The sequence below is a fragment of the Zonotrichia albicollis genome, chromosome 31 (assembly GCF_047830755.1).
Source record: "Zonotrichia albicollis isolate bZonAlb1 chromosome 31, bZonAlb1.hap1, whole genome shotgun sequence".
Lineage (NCBI taxonomy): Eukaryota > Metazoa > Chordata > Aves > Passeriformes > Passerellidae > Zonotrichia > Zonotrichia albicollis.
In genome coordinates this window covers 4,953,092-4,976,895 of record NC_133849.1, presented here as the reverse complement: position 1 = coordinate 4,976,895, position 23,804 = coordinate 4,953,092, and the positions used below count along the sequence as shown (strand labels likewise).

The following is a 23,804-nucleotide window of genomic DNA, read 5'->3' as shown; positions in this document are numbered from 1 at the left end:
GGGGTTTACATTTTCTATTTCTGGGGAGGCTCCTGAAATGGGGAGACACCCCCAAGGATGGGCCATGTAAAATAGTTCCTGAAATATGTAAACTGGTTTATGGATATGCAACAGGCTGATGTAATTAAAACCAGATTAATTAGCGGTGTCCCCGAAAATAACTAGGGCGGTCTTGCTGGCCACAACAACTTTTGCTAAGTTGTCCTTGTCTCGCACGATATCAGCCTGTTGCATATTCATCAACTTTTCGCATATCCATAAAGTACTTTACATATTCCATGAACAAAATTGGCTTCATCCGGTTGGGTGTCCCACCTCCCTCCCAGCTCAATTTGGGGTGTCCCATCCCCCTCCCAGCTCAGTTTTGGGATCCCATTCCACGCCCTCTCAATTGACTTGGGGTTTCTTTGGGGTTAATTAGGGTTTGGTTTGGTTTCTTTGGGGTCATTTATGGCCTATGTAGAGTTTATCTTGGGTTTTACTTGGTTTATTTGGAAGTATTTGGATTTATTTGGAAGTGTTTGGGTTTGTTTGGGGTTATTTGGAATTATTTGAGGTTCTTGGGGTTTATGTTGTTGTATATTAAATTATTTTTTAGTTGTATTTAAATTATTTGGGGATTTTTTGTATTTTTTTACTTAATTTGGAAGGGTTTTTTTGTTTTTTGGGGTTATTTGGATTTGTTTGGGATTATTTGGCGGACTTTTAGGTATTGTTTGGAGCTTTTTGGTGTTTATGTCAAGTATTTTGGGGTTATTTGGGTTACTTGGGGTCATGTCGGTTCAAAAACTGGGAATATTTCTCCTGCAAAAAATGTAAATTTTTCCTTAAAAATTCGAGACTTTTTCCCCAAAAAACCCGGAATGTTCCCTTAAAAATCACTGGCTTCTCCCTGCCAATAGCGGCGCATCCAGCCCCATACCATCCAATCACTGCACTTCATCTCCCAAATTAACGAATCACAGCGCACCCCGCCCCAAACCATCCAATCACCGTGGGTCTCCTCAGGAACACTGGCCTCCCTGTGCCCCAATCCAATCAATCACCACAGGTCTCCCCTCAGCTACTCCTCCCTCTCTCAAACTGAACCAACCAATCACCGGGCATCTCCCCTCAGCAGCGCCTGCCTCTCTTTCCTCAATCTAACCAATCACTGGCCGTCTCCCCTCAGCAACTCCCGCCCTCCCCGCGCTGCTCCAGCCATTCAGAGCTGAGCTGGAAGCAGCGCCCCTTGACCCCGGGGCCGGGCATGGAGCGGGCGCCCCCTCCGCCCCTGGGACCCCCTCAGGGACCCCCGGGAGCCGCCCCGGGCTCGGGCGGGTCCTGCGGGAGGCGCTGGAGAGAGCGGGGGAGGCGCTGGGAGAGGACGGGGGGCTCCGGGAGCTGCTGAGGAGGCGCAGGGACAGGTGAGGGGTCCTGGAGGGGTCATGAGAGGAATTTGGGGAGGGATCTTGAGGAGGTTTGGCGGGGATTTAGGGAGGGTCTGGAGGGAACTTGAAGGGGTTTTAGCAGGGTCTGGGGGTGCTGGGGGGGCTTTGGGGGGGAATTTGGGGAGGTGAGTGAGTGAGATTTTTGGGATGCGGTGGTCAAACCAATCTGGGCTCAGATTTGAATATTGGCACCTGGTGTGGCCCCTGAGGACATGGATGCGCCTCTGAGCACACAGGGGGTTAAAAGCAGAGAACTCCCAGGGGAAGCTCTCTTGGTTCCGTGGGTGAAAGGTTCAGAGCTGCCCTGCCTGGCTGCGGGCTGGGTGCGGGAGGGGAGGCCATGCGGCCGGGTGAGGGGAGCCGGGCCTTGGAAAGAGAAGGGAGGTGAAGGCCCCTGCAGGATGGAAGGGTGGAGGAGCACTGAGAGGCATCGGGCAGCGGCCACAGAGAGAGAGGGAGAGCCGGTGTCTGTGTCTGTGCCTGTGCCACCTTGAAATTTGATATCATGTGCTGGCAGCACAGCCGAGAAGGAGAAGGGGTGCAGAGAGAAGGTGCCCGGCAGGGCCAGCGTGGGAGTTCTGGGCAGGCAGAGCCCGAGATTTTAACCCTTTTCTTGGATGATGGAAACCTTACAAATGCTGATCCTCCTGGAGCTGAATGAGAAGATAGGGATGAAATAGGAGAAAATGGGCAAGTGTGATCAAAGTCGGTGCAAGTGAAAGATGTCAGAAGAAGCTGAGAAGAATCCTTGGCGGGAGGAGATGATGGATTGGCCTTTGGCGGGACTTTTCTTGTGCAGCCATGGACAGAACCATTTTTCCTGTGACAGAGAGACTGCATTTAGGGGGAGGCAATGGCTTGGTGCCAAGAGAGTGCAGGGATGTGATGTGAAGGAGCGGCATGAACAGAGATGGATGAGGAGGGTGGTGGTGCCCTCTGCCTTCAGTGAGGAAGAAGATCTTTGTTCTTGAGACCCCTCGGCCCCAGGGGGTGAATTTGGGAGGAACAGGTGTCCCAAAAGTGAGAGACTGTGCCCATTTTTGGAACTGGGCAAAGCATCCTTAAAAGGGGAACCCCAGAAGCAGCTCTGGTGCGTGTGCAGTGGTGAGAGCACTGGGCATGGAAGGAAGATGTCACCATGGAAAATGATCTCAGGGCGGTGCCACGTGTGACAGGGAAACACAAGAGGTTTCAACTGTGTTTCCTGGGGAAGCCTGTGGCACAAGAGGGACTCCTCTCTCCTTGATGAACTGAGAGTTGATTATCTGAGGGGTGATGATGGACTGACAGTTGGTGACCTGAGGGGTGGCAACTGAATTGCGAGTCCAAGGTTTTGCCTTACTGGGATGTATTGGGAATTTGGTTGGGGGGAGGAGGAATGTTTGGAAGGCTTTCATTCTTTCTGTGTTTTTCTTTTATGTATTGTAAGTTAATAAAGTTTTTTTCTTTGTATTCCAAAGCTGGAGCTTGCTTCGCTCTGTTCCTGGTCACATCTCACAGCAGACACCAGGGAGAATGTATTTTCATGGGGGCACTGGCGTTGTGCCAGCATCAAACCGTGACACCAGGGAAAATGGCTGCTTGTGCCAGTCCATCCCCTTGCCCAGAAGGCACCCGCTTGTGTTTGGGCACGAGCTGCTGGCCACAGCCAGACGGGCAGCACCCGCAGCATTGGCCATCAGACACTGGGCTGATGTTTTCATCCAGAGAGCAAGCAAAACAACCAGAAGCACACAAGGCAACTTGACAGCATCTCTGTAAGAATGTCATTGTTCTGTGAATGTCAATAGTGGATGGTGGTTTTGTGCTGCAGATGGTCACTTCTGAGCAAAAATCATTCCAGGAAGGGACAACAGCTTCTGCCTTCTGACAGATACCAAGTGTGGCCACCAATTGCTCCAGGTGCTCCTGCCAACAGCCACCTGCAGAAAAGATCACATAGACACCAAGGCACGCTGGCTTTGGCTGTCCTCTGGCAGAGATGTCCCCCGGGGCCACAGGTCTCTGTGGCAGGAGAGAGGCACCAGCATTGGCAGGCCTTGGACATGGCAAATCTCCTTTGGCAGGGACTCTTCCACAGCTGCTGCTGCCAGCGCTGCCCAGGGGACAGAGCAGCATTGGAGCTCTGGGCCACACGTCCCGTGTCTGTGTCATGCCCCTGCGAGTGTGCCGGCCACCCAGCACCGGGACTGGTCCCAAGGAGGCCATGGCAGGGCCTGTGGAAGGCCCCGGTGCCCTTCCTGCTCTGCTGTGCTGGCAGCCGTGGGGGCTCATTCTGCTGCCCTGAGCAGGCAGAGCAGAGCAGCAGCTGCTTCTTTTTTGGGCCCTTGCTAAAGTTCCTGCTGGGCTGTGTCTTCAACACTTGGGGCAAGGTCTTGCCTGCAAGCTGGGGCACTTTGGGTGGGGTGGGGGTGTCCCCAGGGCACGTGGAGGTGTGTCCTGGGGCTCTCTGTGACACAGTGCACCGTGGTCACCGTGGGATGGAAAGGGACAGAGTGTGCAAGGGTGACCCTTTGTGACACGGCGTGACGTAGGTGCTGGCAGCGCCACGGCCACGCCACAGTGCTCGGTGCACGCGACGGGACAGGACGGGACAGAGCAGGGCTGTGAGGAGCTCCCACACAGCCAGCTTGTTCCTTGCTGACCCAGAGCCTTTCCGAGGCATTCCCTGTGCAGGTGACCTCGAGGCCAGGCTGCGGGACTCGGGGACGTGGAGCATTTCCCAAGCGTCTTCCATCCCTGCAGCCGGTGCCCTCAAGGACAGACTGCGGGACTTGCAGTCCTATTTCCTTCTTGAGACTTCTCTCTTGCTGCTGCCCTCGAGGACAGACTGCAGGACTTCCTGTCCTGTGGCCTTCCCGAGGCTCCTCTGGTGCAGGTGCCTTCAGGGCACGACTGCAGCACTTGCTCATCTTCAGCCCTTCCAAGGCCTCTCTGCTTCAGCAAGCACTCCTAACTGCAAAGAGTGACATGGAGCAGAGAGCCCCCAGCGTGCCCAAGATGGCCTGGCTGGAGGAGGAAGAGGCTGGAGCTACCTCAGGACAGCAGCCTGAAGAACTGGAGCAGTTCCAGCTGCTGCAGGAGCGTGAGTGTCAGAGCTGGGCCGCAGGGCTGGTGCCTGTAGCCAGCTTGGCCCCATCCCATCCCATCCCATCCCATCCCATCCCATCCCATCCCATCCCATCCCATCCCATCCCATCCCATCCCATCCCATCCCATCCCTGTGGACATATCCATGGATAGGACAGAAGCTGGGCTGGAGCCCCTGGCAGCCGTGCTCCATCCCCCGGGGCATCCCGAGGCTCTCCCTGCCTGGGGAGCTCAGGGCTGGGCTGTGTTCTCTGGCCTCTCCCACAGCCCCTCAGCTCTGGCTGCGCTCGCTCTTTGCCAGATGCAGCCAAGGACGGGACACAAGAACAGGAAGCCGCCCGTGGCCGCTTGGGCAGAACGGCGCAGGTACCTGCGGCCATCCCCACCTGGGCTGGGCCTGCTGGCACTGCTCAGCCAAGCACCAGGCTTGGAGCACTCCATGGATTCTCCCTCCCTTGCTGCCCTTCTCCCCCAGACCCTCTGTGAATTCATCACGTGCCCTTGGCAGGAAGAGACCGCTGGTGTGGGCACGGGTGTCTTGGCCAAGCTTCCGTTCCTCGATGCCGAGACCGGTGCTGCCATGCTGGATTTGCTTGTGGAGAAGGGTGTCTCCAATCCAACACAAGTAAGCAGCCTGGGGCAAGGGCTTGATGGCCCCAGCAGTGGTGTGGCGCCTCCAGCTGGGTCTGCCGGGCTCCCTCGGCCTCTGAGGCCCGGCCCAATGAGGTTGGAAGGGAAGCACTTCTCAGGGGAAGTTGCTGCTCTGGCAGCTCTGCGAGTCTCCCCATGCCCTCTGCAGGTGCCCGCCATGGTGAGGTACATCCACCAGTGGCTCACGGCCAATGAGTCTGCTGGGCACAGGCTGGACAAGGCCCTTCTGGAGCTGACCCAGGAACACCCCTGTGACGTGCTGATCACCCTCTTGCGCTGGGCCCCATCGTGTGACAGGTAGGGCAGCCCCACGTGCCTTGAGGGCTTAGGTTTCACCAGCCCGTCACCCTGTAGAGCCTGTCCCTGCTGGCTGCCAGACAGGCGGGCAGTTCCAGGATCCTCTGGCTCCTCTGTTTTCCAGTGCTGCCATGTCAGCTCCTGAGCCTGGTGCCACGCTCCCTCCCTGCCCCTCGGGGCCTGTACCCACGTGGGCTGGCTGGCCGCTGCTGGCCAGGGGCAGTGGGCAGAGGCAGGGCTGAGGGCCAGGACGGGGCCCTGCAGCTGCCCAGGCCACGGCGCTGTGGCCGAGCCCCCCCTGACACAGAGCTCTGACCCCACAGAGCTGCCGCCACCATGTGGGGAACCATCATGTCCTCGAGCAGGACTGCGGAGCCGGCGCTGCAGCTGCTCCTCCATGTGCTGAGCGCCTGGCCCGTGCACAGCGTGTACACCTCTGATGGGGACGACGCAGGAGTCTTTGCCCTGGCTGTGAGTTTCTGGTGCCGGCCTTTGCCAGCCCCCAGGCTGCCTCTGGAGCAGCCAGCTTTCTCTGCTCCCCGCAGCTGCATCTCCCTGCCTCAGGCACTGGGCTGAATCCTGCCTTAGGGGCAGGGCTCAGGGGCACCAGGCCGCCTGCTCCCCCCGTGTCTCTCTCGACCTCTCCCTCGCACGCTCAGGCCCTGCCACGTGGATGTCTTGGCCACTGAGCGTTGTCTCTGGCTGTTTTATTTCTTGCAGGGAACCGTGGCACTGTGGAAAATCTTCAATCTGGCCTGGCGCTCGCCTGTCGTGCTGGAGTATTTCCCCAGTCTCTTTCTGCATCTGCTCTTCCAAGCTTACATCAGCACGCAGGAGATGCCAGAAGAGGTGGAGACCTTCTGGCAGGGATGCCAGGAGCAACACGGCCTCTCCGCCAACCCCAACAGGTGCTCCGTGCCAGTCCTCCCAGTCTCCCCGTCCCTCCCATGCCCCAGGGCAGGAGCCGGGGTTCCCAGCGTGACCTGGCCTTTGCTCTGCACACAGCTTTGCGCTGCAGACCCTGAAGGCCCTGCTCTGCCAAATGCGCTATGAGCACGTGGTGCTGTCCATGGAACGCAAGTGTGCCTGGGACACACTGCTCCGTGCCGACACCCACCACTGTGCAGTGGGTCTGCTGGCCAGGTGAGACCTCGTTCTCCCCACTGCCACTCTCTTTTGTGCCCGCAACGCCCCACACAGTCCCCGTGCTCATGGGCGGCAGGGCCTTGTCACCAAGGGAGGGATGAGCAGACTGGAAAAGGCCGGCAGAGGAGGGTGCCCGGGAACAGCCGCCTCCCAAAGCGCCCCCGGGGAGCTCGGGAGCAGACCAGAGCTCTGCCAGTCAGCCCTGGGAGAGCTTTGCCCGCCCGGCCCAGGAGCAATGGTGCCTTTTTCTCCCTGCCAGGGAGATGCGCCGTGTCTCCATCATCTGGTGCTGCAGCATGGCATCCGGCCTCTTTGAGCTGCTCAGCAAAGGCGTTTCAGACTGGGAACTGCCCGCCCTGGCCTTCCTGGTGGAGGTGAGCCCCATGGCCAGCGCTGCCTGGCTCAGCTGCCTCCCACCCCTCTGCCCTCTCGTAGCCGCAGCTGCCTGGGACGCTGCCTGTGCCTTGTGCTGCTGCCTTGGCTCGGCCCTGTGCACTTCTGAGCTCCTGCCAGCTGGGCACCTCTGTGCCTGCTCTGTGCCTTGCAGCTCCTGGATTGCCTGGACTTGAGCGAATGCGCTGAACAAGTCCTGGAGATCCTGACAAGGCACCTGCAGAGCCAGTCCAGGCAGATGCGTCGCGTGGCGCTCCGAGGCCTCGTGGTGCTCACCTCGATGGTGAGAAGGAGGCAGCAGCTGAAGCTGTGCTGGCAGCGTGGGGCTGGGGCAAGCAGCCCCCTGGGCTTAGCTGGGCTTTGGCTGTTGTGGCAGCTGCTCCCAGCTCTCCAGGCTCGCTGTTCAGCGGCCTGAGTGCTTTGGGACAGGCCTTCTGAGCCCTGCAGCAGCAGCAGCAGCAGCAGCGTGGGGTTGCTCAGCCTTGTTTTGCACACAGGATCCAAGCATGTACAGCCTGACCGAAAGCCTTGTGAAGCTACTCTGGGATAGGGATGAAGACATAGTGGAGAAGACCCTCATTGTGCTCAGCCTCCTGATGCTGCAGGAAGACCTGGCAATAGCCAGCCCCATCGCCCTGCAGCTGGCTGAGGCGCTCTGGCACCTCTTTGACAATGTGAGGCTCTGTGCCCCCAGCCACGGGCACTTGGGTGCTGCCTTGGGCCTGGGCACAGGGGGGCCTGGAGCAGCGGACGTGGAGGGCTTTGGCTTCCTTTCCAACAGGACAACAGCCTTGTGCAGCTGCTCTCCATTCGCCTCTTCCAAGACGTGATTGCCTTGGTAGTGGCAAAGGGAGAAAAGCCCCTGAAGAAGCCTGTGAGCCAGAGCCTGCTCCCACTCTTCTTCCACTGCCACGATGAGAACCCGTGTGTGGCACAGGTGAGGCCTCCTGGGTGTCCCCATGAAAGGGGGCTCAGCTGTCTCCCCAGCCCCTGGCACCTGACGGGCTCCAGCCTCCTCCCGGCCCTGGCTCAGAGATGTGGCTCCTGTGCCCTGGGCTGGGGTGCCATCTCTGGGTCTCTGCTGCTCTGCAGGCCTCTCGGGAAACGCTGCTTTCTGCAGTGAGGTTCCTAAAGAGGAAGGACCTCAAGCAGCTGCTGCAGACGGATCAAATGTGGAGATTTGCTGAGTGCTTGGTAAGGACAGCCTGGAATGGCCAGCCCAATCCCTGCAGCAGCCGCCTGCCCACGGCGCCCAGTCTGTGGGGCTGGCAGCTGTGGCCCCGGCCCAGTGCCGCACGCAGGGGCACCGGCCTGCGCCACACACGCCACTCCCTTCCCTGGGCCGTGCGGGCTCTGCTCCAGGCTCCTCTGGCCCCAAGGCCGGTGCCGACAGAGCCCCGAGCCAGCCGGGCTCTGCTGCGGGGCAGCACCGCGGCTCGCCGGACCCTGTGCCCCGTGCCGAGCCCGGCGCCTGCGGCTGCTGGCCGGGCCTCGGGGCTCTGTGGGCAGGGGGAGCAGCGCCGGCCGTGGGGAGCGCCCGGCCCAGGGGCAGGGCCCGCATCAACCCTTTCCCTCCGTGCCCTGCCGCTCTCTGCAGCTGGCAGAGGACAGGAGCCGAGCGGCCGAGCACCTGCGCCTGGCCCTGCCCTACCTGCGGAGCGCACAGGAGCCCCTGCGAGAGGCGGCCGTCAGGTTCATGGGTGAGCGCCAAGCCCGGCTCCCTCCCCGGCCCGCCCCATTGCCGCAGCTCGGCCCCGGCCCCGCCTGCTGTGCCGGCAGCAGGATCCGGGCGCGGGCATGGGCAGCCCCCGCTGGCCTGGGCATTGCTGCTGCCGCCCTCTGGCAGCCGTGCCCTGGGGCGGCAGCGTGCGCCAGGGGCCCGGGCTGAGCCCTGCCGGGCCAGCAGGGCGTGTGGCCTCAGGGCTGGCAGCGCCCGTGGGCGGCAGCTGTGCCTCTGAAGGCAGGACACGCTCTGTGCTCCCCAGGGATGGCCGGGCGCTACCTGACAGGGCAGCAGCCGCACTTCCGCATCATCTGCAGCGGTGAGTGAGGCCCGCGGGCTCTCGGCGGGGGCTGCCGCTGGCAGCTGCGTTCCCTGGCCCGCCCGCCGACGGCTCCGCTCCCTGCGTGCCCCAAGGGCAGCGGGGCCACAGCCCAGAAACCTTGCAGGGGCCTACGGGACATTCCTGGCCAGCAGCTGCCAGCTCGTCCTTCTTGGCTCCTGCTTCCTCCAGGCCGTGCCAGCAGCTGCGTGGCACGGACGAGGCTGGAGGCTCTGCCCAGCTCCCCGCAGATCCAGCCTCTGACTGTGCCTCTGTTTCTCTCTCTGCAGCCCTTCAGGACATGACGGATGACAGCAGCCCTGCCATCTCATGCCTGGCGCTTCAAGCTCTGCACATCCTTTTAGCTGTACAGAGCGTTCCCTCCTCCCGGCTCCAGAGGATGCGAGACCAACTCCGCCGCCTCTGGGAGTCGCGGCCTTTCCTGTGTGCCCGTGGCTGAGTGTCCTGCCGCGGCGCTGTGGAGAACTGATCCGGGAGGCTGCGTCTGCTGGGGCCGCCTGAGCCTGCGGGGAACACCTCTCCTCTGCCAGCACTTCCTTTCCCTTCACCCACTCGAGGAACATTAAATTGCTGTTGCTGGATAGCCGGGTGTCCAGGAGCTTTCTCTTGGTGCACAGTGTCTTCAGGCCAATGGGGAAGAGGGGAAAGGCTGCTTGGTCTGCGCAATTTGCCCGAGCGTGCGGTGTGGAAGGGAGAGTGGCCAAACGCCCCTTGGCCTTTGGTGGTTCCTGCAGGAATGTTTTTGTTCTTGCATCAAGTTTTCTGGAGCTGGGGGAACAAGTGTGTTCTGTGTTGTGAGAGTCTGTCTGAAATATCCCTCATTTGCCTTACGATTGTCATGGAGAGAGACCACCAAAAAATTAAAACCCCCGTTTGCTGATCCGGTGGCCGGGAAAGTCATGTGCCTGAGGCCTGAAAGTGCTGCTAAGTTGCTGTTTTCACAGATGTTGTTTGTTATGCGCTACACTGAGCTCACAGGGCATCCTGCCCTTTTGCGCAATAGCTCTGGGATCCTCCCTACCTCTCAGCCTGGCTGGTTTTAGTGTTAGGGTGGTCCCCTCCTCCAAGAGAAGACCGTTCATAACCACCGTGACAGACAAGTAGAGATGTAAGAAAGCTCTTCATCAGGGGACTGAGACATGAAATCCCTATGTGAGAAGGCCCCTCTCACCTTCTTCAAGAGACTGGGACTGAAAGCCCCAACTCGGGGGAGGTGTACAGGGCATGGAAGGAAAGCTGCCCAAAGCAAGGTGGATGTTGCAGGTGTAGGCAGTGGACAACGAAAGCAATGATTCTCGCCTACTGCCAAACTTGGACTGTGTGTACCCTTATTTCCCACCCCCCCCCCGAAGATACAACAAACTGCCTTTGTTTTGGCTGCAAAATCCATCCCCCTTGCCCCAATAAAAAAGAGTATAATTGGGGTCCAGATGAACTGGGCCTCTGAGACCTCCCCGATGCAACAGGCGGGTCCTCGACTGGGCTGGACCAAAGGACGTCATCTCTACGTTTGGTAGCTCTATTCCCTCTTTCTCTCTCTCTCTCTCTTTTGTCTCTCTCTTCCCACATCTTTTTCTCTCTCTTAATCCCTCTATCGCATTTTGCTGTGGTCATTCAATAAAAGTGTATTTGTTTCGATTATCGTTGTAAACCCCTTTGTACCGTGTCGGTTCTTTTTGCACCCTGAGATCAAATCCACGAACCATTACGAAACCCGTACGTGAGGATGGATCGTGACACCCCCCAAGGACCCCTCCCTAAATTCCCCCCCAAAGCCCCCCCAGCACCCCCAGACCCCGCTAAAACCCCCTCAAGTTCCCCCCACACCCTCCCCAAATCCCCCCAAAACATCCTCAAGACCCCTCCCCAAATTCCCCTCACTACCCCTCCAGGACCCCTCACCTGTTCCTGCGCCTCCTCAGCAGCTCCCGGAGCCCCCCGTCCTCTCCCAGCGCCTCCCGCAGGACCCGCCCGAGCCCGGGGCGGCTCCCGGGGGTCCCTGAGGGGGTTCCGGGATGCAGGGCGGGGGGGAGGGGGCGCCCGCACCATGCTAGGCCCAGGGGTCAGGGGGCGACCTTTGGGCTCGGCACTGATTGGCTGGAGCGGCATTGGAGAGGGTGGGAGTTGCTGATAGGAGGTGCCCGGTGATTAGTTGGTTTCACGGAGGGCGCGGTGATTGACAGGAGATGGGCGGGGGCGCAGGCATTGCCAAGGGGAGATGCGCGGTGATTGGTTGGATAGAAGAAAGGAAGGCGGGACTTGCTGAGGGAAGACGCCTGGTGATTCGTCGATACAGGTCAAAAAGGGCGAGAGTCGCTGAGAGGAGGAATGCGGTGATTGGTTTGTTCGGTGTGTGAGAGGCGGGCGTGTATGAGGGGAGGCGTGCAGTGATTGGTTGGATCGTGCACAGAGAGGCAGGTGTTCCTGAGGGGAGACCCGCGGTGATTGGATTGTTTGGGGAGGGGCGCCCTGCTATTGGCTGGGAAAAGTCCAGGATTTTTAAGGGACATTCTAGTTTCTTTGGGGAAAAACTCTCAGATTTTTAAAGAAAAATTCCCGTTTTTTGCAGCAGAAACATTGCCGGATTTAATTACCCCATATGACCCAAAATAACCAAAATAGCCCCAAAACACTTAAAATACACCGCAAATACCTCGAAAAAAACCCAAACATTACCTAAAAGTCTCCCAAATAACCCTGAACAAATACAAACAACCCCAAAATAACAAAATAACCCCCAAATTAAACCCAAAAAACACCAACTGATTTCAACTACACCTTAAAAACCCCATATACACCAACATTAACCCCAAGAACCCCAAATAATTCCAAGTAAACCCACATAGACTCAAATAAGCCCAAAGAAACCCAAATACTTCCAAATAAACCCAAATAATTCCAAATAACCCCAACTAATACGAAATAAACCAAGTAAAACCCATGATAAACCCCAATTAGTCAATATATAATCCCAAAAAAACCCCAAACAAACCCTAAATAAACCCAAAGAAACCCCAAGTAATCCCAGTTCCTCTTGTCCCCACCCCAACACAGATCCAAACCAATCAGAACGCGCAGCACTGATGACGATCCACTTGCTGGGCACAAACTCAGAGCACCGGCCCCGCTCAGCGATTTTCAGCCAATCAGCGCCCGGTCCGACTCTGACTCATCGCTTGCCAGCCACAGACCAAGGCCTCTCACTGCGGGAAATAACCAGACACAGCGCGGGGTAATTTCCAGCCAATCAGAGCGTGTCTCGCTGATGACTCTTCAGTTGCCAGGAGCAGAATTTAGGGGGGGGGGGGGGGGGAAGGTGACGCTGGGGATGGGATGGGGACCCCAAATTAATCCAAAACGGGGTCGGGAGCCCAAACCCGAGCAGGAGGGGCTTGGAGCCCCCAAAACCAAACACGGGGGAGGGGACTGGGGGAACGATCGGAAAGGAGAGAGCGCGGAAAAGAGGGTCAAGACCTCAAAATTGAGCTGGGAGGGGAATGGGACCCCCAAATTGAGGTGGGAGGGGAATGGAACCCCCAAATTAAGCTGGGATGGGTATGGGGTCCCAAAACTGAGCTAGGAGGAGGATGGGACACCCAAAATTGAGCTGGGAGGGGGGTTGGACCCCCAGACAGGATTAAGCCAATTTTGTTCCTGGAATATGTAAAGTACTTCATGGATATGCAACAAGGCCATGAATTTGCAACGGATTGACATAATGGGAGACAAGGACCATCGAGCAAAGGTTGTTATTGCCACCAAGATCCCCCAGCTATGTTCGGGGACACCCCTTAATTAATCTGGTTTTAATTACATCACCCTGTTGCATATTCATAGACCCTCATGCATATACATCAACTACTTTACATCTTTCAGGAACTATTTGACATGGCCCAACCTTGGGGGTGTCTCCCCATTTCAGGAGGCTCCACTGAAATGGAAAATGTAAACCCCCTCCCTTTGATTACCATTACTATTATTATTATTAGTAGTAGTGGTAGTAATAATAATAATAATAGTAATTTATTTTGAAATTAAGGGGCTCTCGGGCAAAGATATGAAAGCAGAAAAAACAGTACTTTATTAGCAAAAATTAAAAATACAAATGCAGTAATACAAACAAAAAGAAACAGTGACAGAGTCAGAATCCTCTGGGAATTCAGTAAAAAAGGCTGATTCTCTTGGAATCCAGTGTGAAAGGGCTGATCGTCTGGGAATCCAGTTGGAAAACAGCTGATCCTTTAGGAATCCATTTCTTACCCCCCAAAGACAGGGCAAAGGTAGGGCCATGGAGGTTTTATAGGGTATCCCAAGGGTGGAGTTGGGGTTCGGGTCAGGGGAGGAGTTCTTATCAACACAAGAATGGTGAGATCAAATTCCTGCCTCTTAGCACCAGCAGCACTCAACACAGAACGTGTCCCCAAATCCTAAATTCCCCCTAAAACAACTGAGAAATTATTCAACGTCAGATATATTTGATGAATTTCCTTCATTTAACCCAGTCTTGGGTGTTTTTAAAGGATAAAGGAGAAGCAGAGGAAAATTAAGGCCAAACAAAGAGGAGAACCAGCCAGGTGTGTTCCCAACATGGATCACAGGGAATGTCAGTGACCAGGGCTGTGCCCAAAGTGCCTCCTCCAGTGGGGGATGGAGCTGGAGCAGCACACGAAGCTCTGCCCGCACTCAGGGCACTCGCAGGGCTTCCCTTAGTGGTGCCTCTGTTGGTGTCGGGTCATGTGAGAGCTGCTGGAGAAGCTCTTCCCACACTGGGGACACTCGTAGGGCCTCTCCCCAGTGTGGATGCGCTGGTGGGTGATGAGGGTGGAGTTGTGCTTGAATCCCTTCCCACAGTTGGGGCAGCGGAAGGGCCTCTCCTCTCTGTGAATCCGATAGTGCTGGAGGAGATTGGAGCTGGTTGGAAACCTCTTCCTGCATTTATCACACTCATAGGGCCTCTCCCCGGTGTGGATGCGCCGGTGGGTGATGAGGTTGCAGTTGTGCCTGAATCCCTTCCCGCAGTCGGGGCATTGGAAGGGCCTCTCCTCTCTGTGAATTCGATAATGCTGGAGGAGAAGAGAGCTGGTCTTAAACCTCTTCCCACATTTGGAACATTCGTAGGGCCTCTCCTCAGTGTGGGAGCTCTGGTGGCTCATCAGGTGGGAGCTCCGCCTGAAGCACATCCCACACTCGGAGCATTTGTACGGCCTCTCCCCAGTGTGGATCCTCTGGTGCTTGATCAGGCTGGAGCTCTGTTTGAAGCTCTTCCAACACTCCACACACTCGTAGGGCCGTTCCCCAGTGTGGATCCTCTGGTGCACAATCAGGCTGGAGCTCTGGCTGAAGCTCTTCCCACACTCCCCACACTCAAAGGGCTTTTCACCCGTGTGGATCCTCTGGTGCTTGATCAGGCTGGAGCTCTCTGTGAAGCACATCCCACACTCTCCACATTGGTAGGGCTTCTCCCCAGTGTGGATCCTCTGGTGCCTGATCAGGTCGCAGTTCCACCTGAAGCTCTTCCCACACTCCACGCACATGTGGGGCTTCTCCCCATCATGGAGCTGATCATGGAGCACCAGCTCCGAGCTCTGGCTCCGTCTCCGGCCGCCTTCCCGGCCCAGGCTGGTTCTTTCCCCCTCAGATCCCCGCCGGCTGCGTTTGCAGCCCCTCCTTGTGCGGCATCTCCGGGGCTTTTCCTCCCCGTTGGCTTCCTGCGCCGTGGAGCCGCTCAAAACGGCCTCTTCCACCAGGTTCTGCCGCGGGCATTTGTCCTCCCTGCTCTCCATGCTCAGCTCCTGCTCTGGGGGAGGAAGGACAAGGACAGGATGGGATTTGCCTCCGTGCCACAGGCAAGGGCAAGGAGATCCCCCAGGGCTGAGCTGCAGCCGGGGCCGTGCTGGGCTGGGAGATGGAGCAGCACAGAGGGGAAAGGGGCACTGACTTCCTCCTCACCTGCCTCAGTGTCCCGGGGCATCTTCCTCTTCCTCGCAGCCTCCCAGGCCTTGGCAATGGGAAATCCTGGTTTGGGGAAAACAACGAATGAGCGCGTTTGTAGGAGTGTCGGGGGGTAGGACGGTCGGGACGGACGGAGACGAGAGAGCTCTGCAGCCAGGGCGTGGAACTTGCGGTTTATTGCAAAGGGCCTGGGTGCAGGGCCCTGCTTGGAGCTGCCAGGCACAGCTCGGAGCAGGCCCGAGAGAAGAGAGGGGTAGAGAGGGTGAGAGGGTGAGAGAGTAAGAGGGGAAGAGCATAAGAGAGTAAGGGTCCCGTTACAATACAATAAATTTTCTTCTGTGTTGAATATTCTATTTCTCACTAACCAATCTAGTACAAGATACAAATCCTATAGCATTTACATCAAGCCTGTAAAAGTCATTACATTATCATAATGTGTTACATTTTAAACCCTAAAAACTCCTCTTTGGACTCCCTCTGCCAAGCTGTAGGGTCTGCTGTGAGCCTTGGATCTGTCTGCGAGCAGAGGGAATTGTTTCATCAAAAGGGGATTACCTTGAGTCAGGCCACACCATTGTTTTCCAGTTGTTCACTAACTAAGGTTATTGCAGAGCTTGCTTTCATTTCAATCTTCCTTATAGTTTCTATATCCTCAAAGTCTTTTGCCAGACAATCGTATTTATAAGGCTTTCCTGTTTCACCTTCCCCAACACACAATGAGTTTGAAGGTCCCTCTGCCCGAGTCCATCTTTACAATCACTGGCCACCTCAGCTCCAGAAAAACCTCACAAACACCAAGATTCAGCCCTGAAAAAGCCTCCCAGGAGTTCCCTGTCCCCGGTCCCTCCCCTCTGGTGTTCAGGGGGCTCTCCCCTGTCCCAGCTGCTGGGGGTCACACTTCGATTGGGGTCCCCCTTGTGCCCGGTGCCTGCCCTGCCCAGGCTGCTGGCAGTCCCAGCAATGCCAAAAGCTCCCCCCGCTTTGCTCTCCCCATTTCGGGATGCCGGGGCTGTTTAGGCTCCCGGGCTCCCTTCTCCCCTCATTCTCTGCTCGGGGCTGCAGCGGCTCCAAGGAGTTCCCCCTGCCCGTCTCCAGGCTCTTGAGGCTCCCGCCAATGGCGGCGCTCCCCCCTCTCTGGGCTCCCCACTTTGGGCTCCTGGGGGACACAGGGCTCTGCTCCTCCAGGCTGCCTCTGCCGGCAGCCGCCACCGCCACCGCCCGATGTCCCCCCAAGGGGCCTTTTCCGCTCAGCCTTGGACTTCTTCATTCTCCAAACATCCCCAAAAACCCAACCCAGGAACCCCCCGGGATATCTCGGCCGAGCCCCCCCTCCCCGCTCACCGGTGCGATTGGGGGGGCGATGATCCCACAGGTGGGGGCTGCGAATTCAGGCAGGGATCGACGGCGTGGTTCCCTCAGCTCAGCCTGGATCTGCCTTTGTCCCTCCTCTTCCTCTTCATCCTCCTGCCCTTCCACCCCCCCTCATCCTCCTACTCTGTCTTATCTCCACATCCTTCTGCTCTTCCATCCCTCCCCCTGCTCCTCCTCCCTAACCCCACCTCCTCCTCCCCCTCCATCCCTGCCCTTCCCTCCCTCCTCCTCCTCCCCCAGCAGCAGCCACACCCTCGCTGCCCCGTTCCCGCAGCCCTCGCAGCCGCGGCAGGAGCGGGGATGGAGCCGGGACAGGTCGGGATGGGCAGCGCGGGGCTCTCGGCTGCTCCAGCCGCTGCGGGCGGGGGGAACCCGGCCCGGGCCAAAGGAGAGGCAAAAGTGGGGGCACATCACAATGCTAAGGATGCACTAGAAAATGGAACTGAAAGAGTTATGTTAATATTAAAGCCAAACAAGGAAAAACTGGAAATTCCAAAGTTTAGGGAAGCCGAGAGAAAAGAATTAAACAAGATAGGAAGTGAAAAAGATAAATCAGGGAAATGGAAACTTCTTGATGGAAGACAATTTCATAATAAAACGTGCTTACTAGGAAAATATTAGAAGCCATGCATCAGAAAACCCACTGGGGTACTCAAGATTTGTGTGATCATTTTTTAAGGGACTATGGGTGCACTGGGATTTTTGGAGTAGCCAATCAAGTAACTGAAAGATGATTAATTTGCCAAAGGATAAATAAAAATGTGATGAGAAAAACAACATTAGGAGGTCGTGAGTTAGCTCATCGACCATTTCAAAGTATCCAAGCAGAAGTTGAGATTTCTTAGGTTCTGGCTTTATTACTTTATTTGTAAAAAAACACCCTTTAATCTAGAAGAAAGAGAATATGCCACATGTTAGACACCAGATTTTAGGAGAATAAAAACCTTTGCAGTATCAGAAAGCCCCGATAAAAAAAACAAGAAAAGAAAAAGGGAAATGAAAGGGAAGGGAACAGGAGGAAAAATCAGAAAGAGAGTGGGATCCTCTGCAGGTCTTGCCCCCTCCGTTCGCGGCCCAGGCGCCTGTCCCGGGTCCCGGCTCGCTGCCCGCCTCAGCTCCGCCTGCCCCGCTTTCCATCCCAGCTGCGGCCTCACTGCCCAGGGCAGCTCCACCTGCCCCGGCGCTCTCGCTCAATTTGTGTGCCCTGCTCCCGCTGCCTGGCCCGCGGCCGCTCTGCCGCCCATGCTGGGCAAGATGGGGGTTGCTCTGTCCTGCCGCCTGCTCCGAGCTCACCGCACCCACCGCACCCAGGGGGGGTCCCAGCCATCCCATCCCCGCCTGCCCTGCCCGTGCCACCTGCGCTGGGCACCGCCGCTGCTGCCGGGCTCTCCCACCTGCCTTTGCTCTGCCGGCAGCTGCCGGATCAGCCGCCATCAGCCATGGGGGGGCTGCCCACGCTCCGCCTCGGGCTCCACGGGAAGATCCCCCTCTGCCGATTCCGGCAGCAGACCCTGCCCGCACTCCCACCGAGCCTCGGCGGGATATCCTCCCCTGACTCCGTCCTGCTCTAAGTTACGTCCCCTTGGTAACCACAGCCCCAACTGTTCAGGGAAACACTCTCTCTCTACAGGAATCACCTTATTGAAACACAAGGAGCTCAGTTAAAAGGCAGCCCTCTCCAAATTCTTTCTCAAAATACGGGAGAAAGGCCATAGAAGGTAAAAAAGTGAAAAAGTTAGATGAAGGGATTGCTCTATTTCCGTTCAGAGAGGTTCCCATGGGAGGGATGCGCTGCCCCGCCCCGCGGGAGCCACCAGCGCCCCTGCCGGCCGTGCCCGGAACTGCACCCAAGGGGAAAGCGCCGCAGCCCAAAGGCCGGGACTGGCTCCGGCCTCTGTTTGCTGTCAGTGCCGCAGCTGTTGCTGTTTGTTTGCTTTATTATACACACTCGTAAAGAACTGGTATTCCTATTCCCATATCTTTGCCTGAGAGCCCCTTCATTTCACTAGTTTAAAAATTAAGAGGGAGGGGTTTTGCATTCTCCATTCCATGAGAGGCTTTTTCTGCCTTCCCGAGCAGACACCTCTCTTGTAAAGCAAGACAAGCACCCACAGGCACTGAGGGGGCTGCAGGAGGGGCACAAGAAGGCCCTGCAGCACTTGGGCACAAAGGCACAGCAGGTGAGTGCAAGAAGGGAGCAGCAAAAGGCCAAGCTGAAGGCAAAGGCCTGGGCACAGTTCCTACAGCCCCTGAGGGATCAACCCCAGGGCCCAGGGGGGCCCCAGCACCCAGGGCACAGCTCGGCCACAAGCACCTGGCAGAGGCATTGCCCTCCTCGGCAGGGGAGAGCCCACCCAAACAGCCCCTGGCAAGGAACCAGGGCTCCAGCTGCAGGGCACAAGGACACTGCAAGCACAGACAGCAGCACCCTCAGCACCAGCAAGTCCACCCCTTGATGGACATGGATTGGCAGGGCTGGCACAGCTCCCATCACACCAGGGACCCTCCACACTGGAGCACTTGAGATCATTCAGGGTGGGTCTGCACTGAGAGGAGGCATTTCCTGATGGACACAGGGGCCTCTCAATCCACTCTGAATCTTGGACTTAAGGGTGGGAAATGCCAAAAATGTCTCTGGTTATTTAGGGGATAAGTGGGAAAGATGTGTGGTTTTATTCAACCACTCTTAGCAGAACTGGGAGATTGGTCTGAAATGCATGAAGTTTTATCTGCTCCTAATTGTTATCATCATTTCCTGGGAAGGCATTTGATTGCTAAACTCGTAACGCAAATTAATATCATAAAAACTGATACAGAGGCCAGTAGTGTTGTACCTCTGTGCCATATGTCAGGCAAGGCCTATGCTGAAGTGAACCCAGAAGTGTGGGCAGCCCCAGGGAAATAGGGAAAATTAGATAAGGAGCCTCTACAAATTACTTTAAAGCAACCAGGACAAGCAATACCCTGTTCCAAGAGAGGAAAGGAAGGGCTCACAGCCTGGTATTGAGTCCCTGTTAAAGGCAGCGATTTTGGAGCCAAGGATGCCTCCCAACAACACTCCTATCCTGCCAGTCAACAAACTGGATGGATACACAGCAGGAGGAAACACAGAATTTTCAAGTGTTAAAATGAAGATTAACTGAGGCGGCAGGTCTTGGCCTTCTAGACAGGGAAAAGGAATTTGAATTATAGGTGGGTGTTAAACAGGGTCTTTCCAAAGGAATTCTTGTGCTAAAATATTTAACTTTATATAGGATCTCCTACAGTTCAAGTCTGGCATCAAGTTAAAGCTCTGACAACCAAAAGAGCCTCTACATGGATGAGCAGGGCTCGGTTATTACAGTATGAAACTTGTTCAATGGCACAGGAGGATTTAGAACTGAGGACAGGGCAAGGGTTTAACCCAGCCTCCTGTTTGAACAGCCTGGAGAGGGGCTGGCAAGGAACCCAGGACTGCACTCAAGGGACAGAGCTCCAGACCCAGGCTGGGACAGATTGATGATGGGACATTCCCTGGCCTGAGGGAGAAAATGTGTTTGTGGATGGCTCTGCAAGGGCAGCAGAAGGGAAAAGAGCTACAAGACAGGCTGTTATTAAGGAAGGGCAATCAGACACAGCGCAGGTCACCGCCCCATGCTCAGCTCAACCCGTGCAGCTGTGGGTGCTTGTGAGAGCCTGGCACTGAAATGCCCTGAGCAGGAAGGCTTCAATATCTTCTGCTGACACCATGGCACCTAACAGGGGGGCAAAAGCAATTCTCACTGCTTCAGCAACCACTGGAGCAGATATCAAGGCATATTCTCCCACAGCAAGCTGGGCTGGCACACAGCCTGCCCTGGCACTTTGCTGCTGCCAACACCCAGCCAGGACATCGGCTCCTGCCTAAGGATTGCAAAGCAGCACCACTGGTGGCCAAGGGGCCCATGCCAAGTGTCCCTGAGGCCAGAAACAGCCGCCAGCACAGCTCAACACGGGGGGACCCTTCAGCCTGGCCTCAAGGGCTCTGAAGCCCCGGAGATTTGCACTTCCCGCCTGCAGCAGGAGGATGGGAGGCCGCCCCTGAGCCTGCCCTGAAGGCAACGCAGCAGCAGCCAGGGCTCCACAGCGGGCCAAGCCCCTGCGCCTGCCCACAGATCCTCCCCTGGAATCCTCTGCAATCCTGGCCACCCTCCTCTGCCATCTCCAGCCACTGGGGCCAAGCCTTGCTGCCACTGCTGCAGCTTCAGCGCTGCCTGGGCCTGCACTGCCACAGCTGCTGGGGAACACCAGGGCACAATTCCACTCTGGGGCTCACTCACACCCACACTCTGGGCTGCCTGCCATTCCACTGCTGCAAAATGTACCGATTTTGTTACTTTTAAATATTATTTTTCTGCTCACGCTTGGGTTGTCTTGCCCCTGGGGAAATGAATTTTAAAGGTTTTTTTTAAGGGTTGTTAGACCACTCAATGGGGATGAGTTTAACACCTCAATAGACTGGGAACAGCCCAAAATATACCCACAGAGATAACGACCAGCAACAAAACATCAACATTGCCCAGCAGCAGGAAGAGAAGCTCCATTCCAGGCAGCCTCCACAGGAGCTTTAGAAATGCAAATGAACACTGCTGGGCAAAGCCTGGACAATGCACCTGGATCTCTTGCCTGGGGCAGGAATTGGGCTGATTCCCTCTGCCCCTCACCCCAAGCTCTGCCTGCTGGCACTGATGGAATTTGCACAGCTCAAGGCAGAGCCCAGGGGGAGGATATCTGACCCTGCAACACAAACGGGTGAAGCTGCAAAGGGAAACAGCAGAAGGAGAATGTTGGGAAAACTAAACTAGAAATATTTGGGGGGAATCATCCCTCTGCCCACTCCAACATGTGCTGGCACTGTCAGTGATATATAGGGTATATTAGAGCACAGGGGATTTTTTCCTACCAAAAATTCAAGGAAATCAGTTGGGAATCCAAGGATTTGATGATTTAGTTAGACAAAAACAGTCAATTGATGCAGCCCTGGCTGGAGAGAGCGGCCAAAAATGGGGAAAAGATGAACGGCCAGCAGAACAAATCCTACAACACTGTCCTGGGTTGACTATATGATGCTTTTATCCCCAATCGTCTCATTCTGTTTATGTTGAATAATAATAAGTTTTGTACCTTTAAGAGTGTTACAGAGAGTGAAGGGGGAGAGAGAAGAAGCGCGCAGTTTGTTTTCAGACACTGCACTCACTCCTCCTGACTGTGTTGTCTGCGGACAGACAGCGGGACAGAGAGCTCTTTTTTTGCTTTTTAGTTAGTGTTAGCTAGCTAAGGCAAAGAAGTTCCCTGGACTGTTTTTTTTCCCTTTTCTTTGGACCTCTTGGAACTGCTCTGGACTGAACACCCAGGAGAGCACCGGCAGCTGCAGCTGTGGCCCACTGGGCCGGCCCTGGCCTGCGACAATTCCAGCACTGAGAGACTGATCAGAGACTGAGTGAGCTGCTGCTTGAACCCGGGGTTTTCTCAGTTTGTCATCTCTTTTAGAGTGGCAAGGGGTCTCATTGTTTTGATACTGTTTTGGTCTTATTGTTTAATAAACAGGGGTTTTTTTCCACCTTTCTCCAAGGAGGTATTTTTCTTTCCTCCCGGACCAGTTGGGGGGAGGGGCCGATTGGATCCGCTTTTCCCACCGGAGCTCCTTTGGGGGGATTCTTCCCCAAATTTGCTCTAAGCCTGGACAAACACCATGGACAAGCCCCTGGGAACCCGAACCATTTCATATCAGGAGCCACAGAACCCATTCTCATTTCAATGGCATCATTAGATTACAAGCTGCCCTTGCAATAATAACCAACCAGACAGCTCCAGCTCCTGACCTTCCTGCCGACCAATCCACTGAAATGAGGAACACAACACTTAACCATGGGATGGGATCAGATCATCTGTTAGCAGAAAAAAGAGGAGTTTGTGGAAAATTAAATGACACAAACTGCTGTTGGCAAATAGATGACAAAGGAAAAGTGGTGAAAAACAAAACAACACCAGAAACAAAAAGCAGCTCATGTATGGATTCAAATGCGGAAAGAAGGGGAATGGGACAGGGTTTTGTGGCTTTCTTGGAGACCATGGGTTAAACAAATACTGTTTCTCCTCTGATGTGCTACAACAACTCCCATCTTTTTACCATGCTCCACACCTTGAGAGTGCAGCTCATTGAGCAGCTGAGCGAGGGGCCAGGGACTTGTAGATAAGGAAATAAGGGGCGAAACCATCAGCTTCAATAAATGTTACTAATTAACATGGACTGCTGCTCACAGAAAGACCCGCTAAATTCCTGAACTTCCAGAAGAACAAGGAATTAACACAGCCACGAATATCGGCTGTTATACAAAAGTGGGGGTGCACATTAACGAGGACATGCAGGTGGCGCATCGGGAGGTCTGAACCATCCAAGCACCTCAGCCAGTGGGCAAAGGGAGAGGGAGATGAGCCGGGTAAATGAGAATAAAAAGAAGGCTGCGAACTACAACAATGGCAGAGAGCGCACGGCAAATGCCCCACGGCCTCTCCCTCTGCTCAGCAATAAAGTCACTTTTACAGGACTCCTCTGTCTCCTCTGGGCACAGAAACCTCCGGCCACGGCAATTTTCCCGCACAGCCCCGGGCACGGGGCTGCCCCCTCTGTCCCAGCCACAGCAACCGGGCCGAGCCAGCGCTGCTCCGGCAGCGGCTCCTGCCGAGGCAGCCGCCGCAAGGAGACCGCGGGCAGCCGCTCCCGCAGCGCCCTCACGCCAGCGGCAACGCGGGCCGGACACGGCACAACCAACCCGCCCGAGCCCCCTGCCGCCCCCGAGGCCCGCAGCCAGCCCCGAGCCCCCGCACAACCCAGCGCGGCTCCCACCTGCGCTGCGGCCGCCTCCGAGCTCCGCCGCTGCCTCACCGCGCTCCGGCCGCTGCCGCCACTCGCAGGCCCGCAAACACAACAATGGCGCCGCTGTTCAGCCACGGCCGCTGTCCGCCCCGCTCCCACCAATCAGCGGGCCACAACTACGACTGACGGCACCATCGCCCAATCGCAGCCAGGGGCGGGGTCTCCACACGGCACAGCCCCGCCCCGCGCTCTCCGGCATCCCGGGCTGCGTGAGGGCAGAGCCGGAGTTGAGGAACAACGCTGGAACGAGCCCGGGCCCGAGCGGGATTGAGCTGAAAAGACAAAGAAACTTCTCCGCAGCTCCCGCCACGGCTTTCCCGGCACTGCGGCTCCGGTGGCTCCGGCTCAGCGGGAAGCCCTGGAGCCTTACTTCTCCTGCCCCTAATTAGGAGCATCAGTGCATCGCTTTGATTTCCCACAAAAAGGGAAAACTGCCCAAATTTTATAAGTTCTGGGCTATTTGCATATTGGAGTTAATTGCCCAATTATGTCTTTAGATGATGAAGTCCCATCCTT

At 56.3% G+C, this 23,804-nt stretch overlaps 2 protein-coding genes and 1 pseudogene across 3 annotated transcripts in view; 1 reads left to right on the top strand and 2 right to left on the bottom strand.

The window, feature by feature from the left end:
* The window catches only part of LOC141725838 (uncharacterized), a 195,119-nt gene that overhangs the window by 73,002 nt on the left and 98,313 nt on the right, over positions 1-23,804 (bottom strand). The gene's annotated exons all lie outside the window — the stretch shown is intronic.
* Positions 23-6,590, top strand: LOC141725851 (uncharacterized). Of its 2 annotated transcripts, XM_074529996.1 has the most exons (7): positions 23-1,406; positions 2,891-4,515; positions 4,822-4,886; positions 4,996-5,145; positions 5,320-5,468; positions 5,792-5,939; positions 6,189-6,536. In XM_074529996.1, the coding sequence occupies exons 2-7, from the start codon at positions 4,401-4,403 to the stop codon at positions 6,519-6,521; spliced, it is 960 nt and encodes a 319-aa protein (XP_074386097.1). In that variant the 5' UTR covers positions 23-1,406; positions 2,891-4,400; the 3' UTR covers positions 6,522-6,536. The 2 variants fall into 2 exon arrangements, with proteins under 2 accessions (XP_074386097.1, XP_074386098.1); XM_074529997.1 differs by lacking the exon at positions 23-1,406 and having other exon boundaries at positions 1,550-4,515; positions 6,189-6,590.
* On the bottom strand, positions 13,129-23,332 carry LOC141725831 (uncharacterized; annotated as a pseudogene).

What these genes read in the sequence shown, in the direction of transcription:
- LOC141725851 (XM_074529997.1), top strand. Translation starts at nt 4,401, where the DNA reads ATGGAGCAGAGAGCCCCCAGCGTGCCCAAGATGGCCTGGCTGGAGGAG. An exon ending in GCTTGGGCAGAACGGCGCAG is followed by an intron (nt 4,887 to 4,995) that starts GTACCTGCGGCC and finishes CTTCTCCCCCAG; the next exon opens with ACCCTCTGTGAATTCATCAC. An exon ending in TGGGCCCCATCGTGTGACAG is followed by an intron (nt 5,469 to 5,791) that starts GTAGGGCAGCCC and finishes CTGACCCCACAG; the next exon opens with AGCTGCCGCCACCATGTGGG.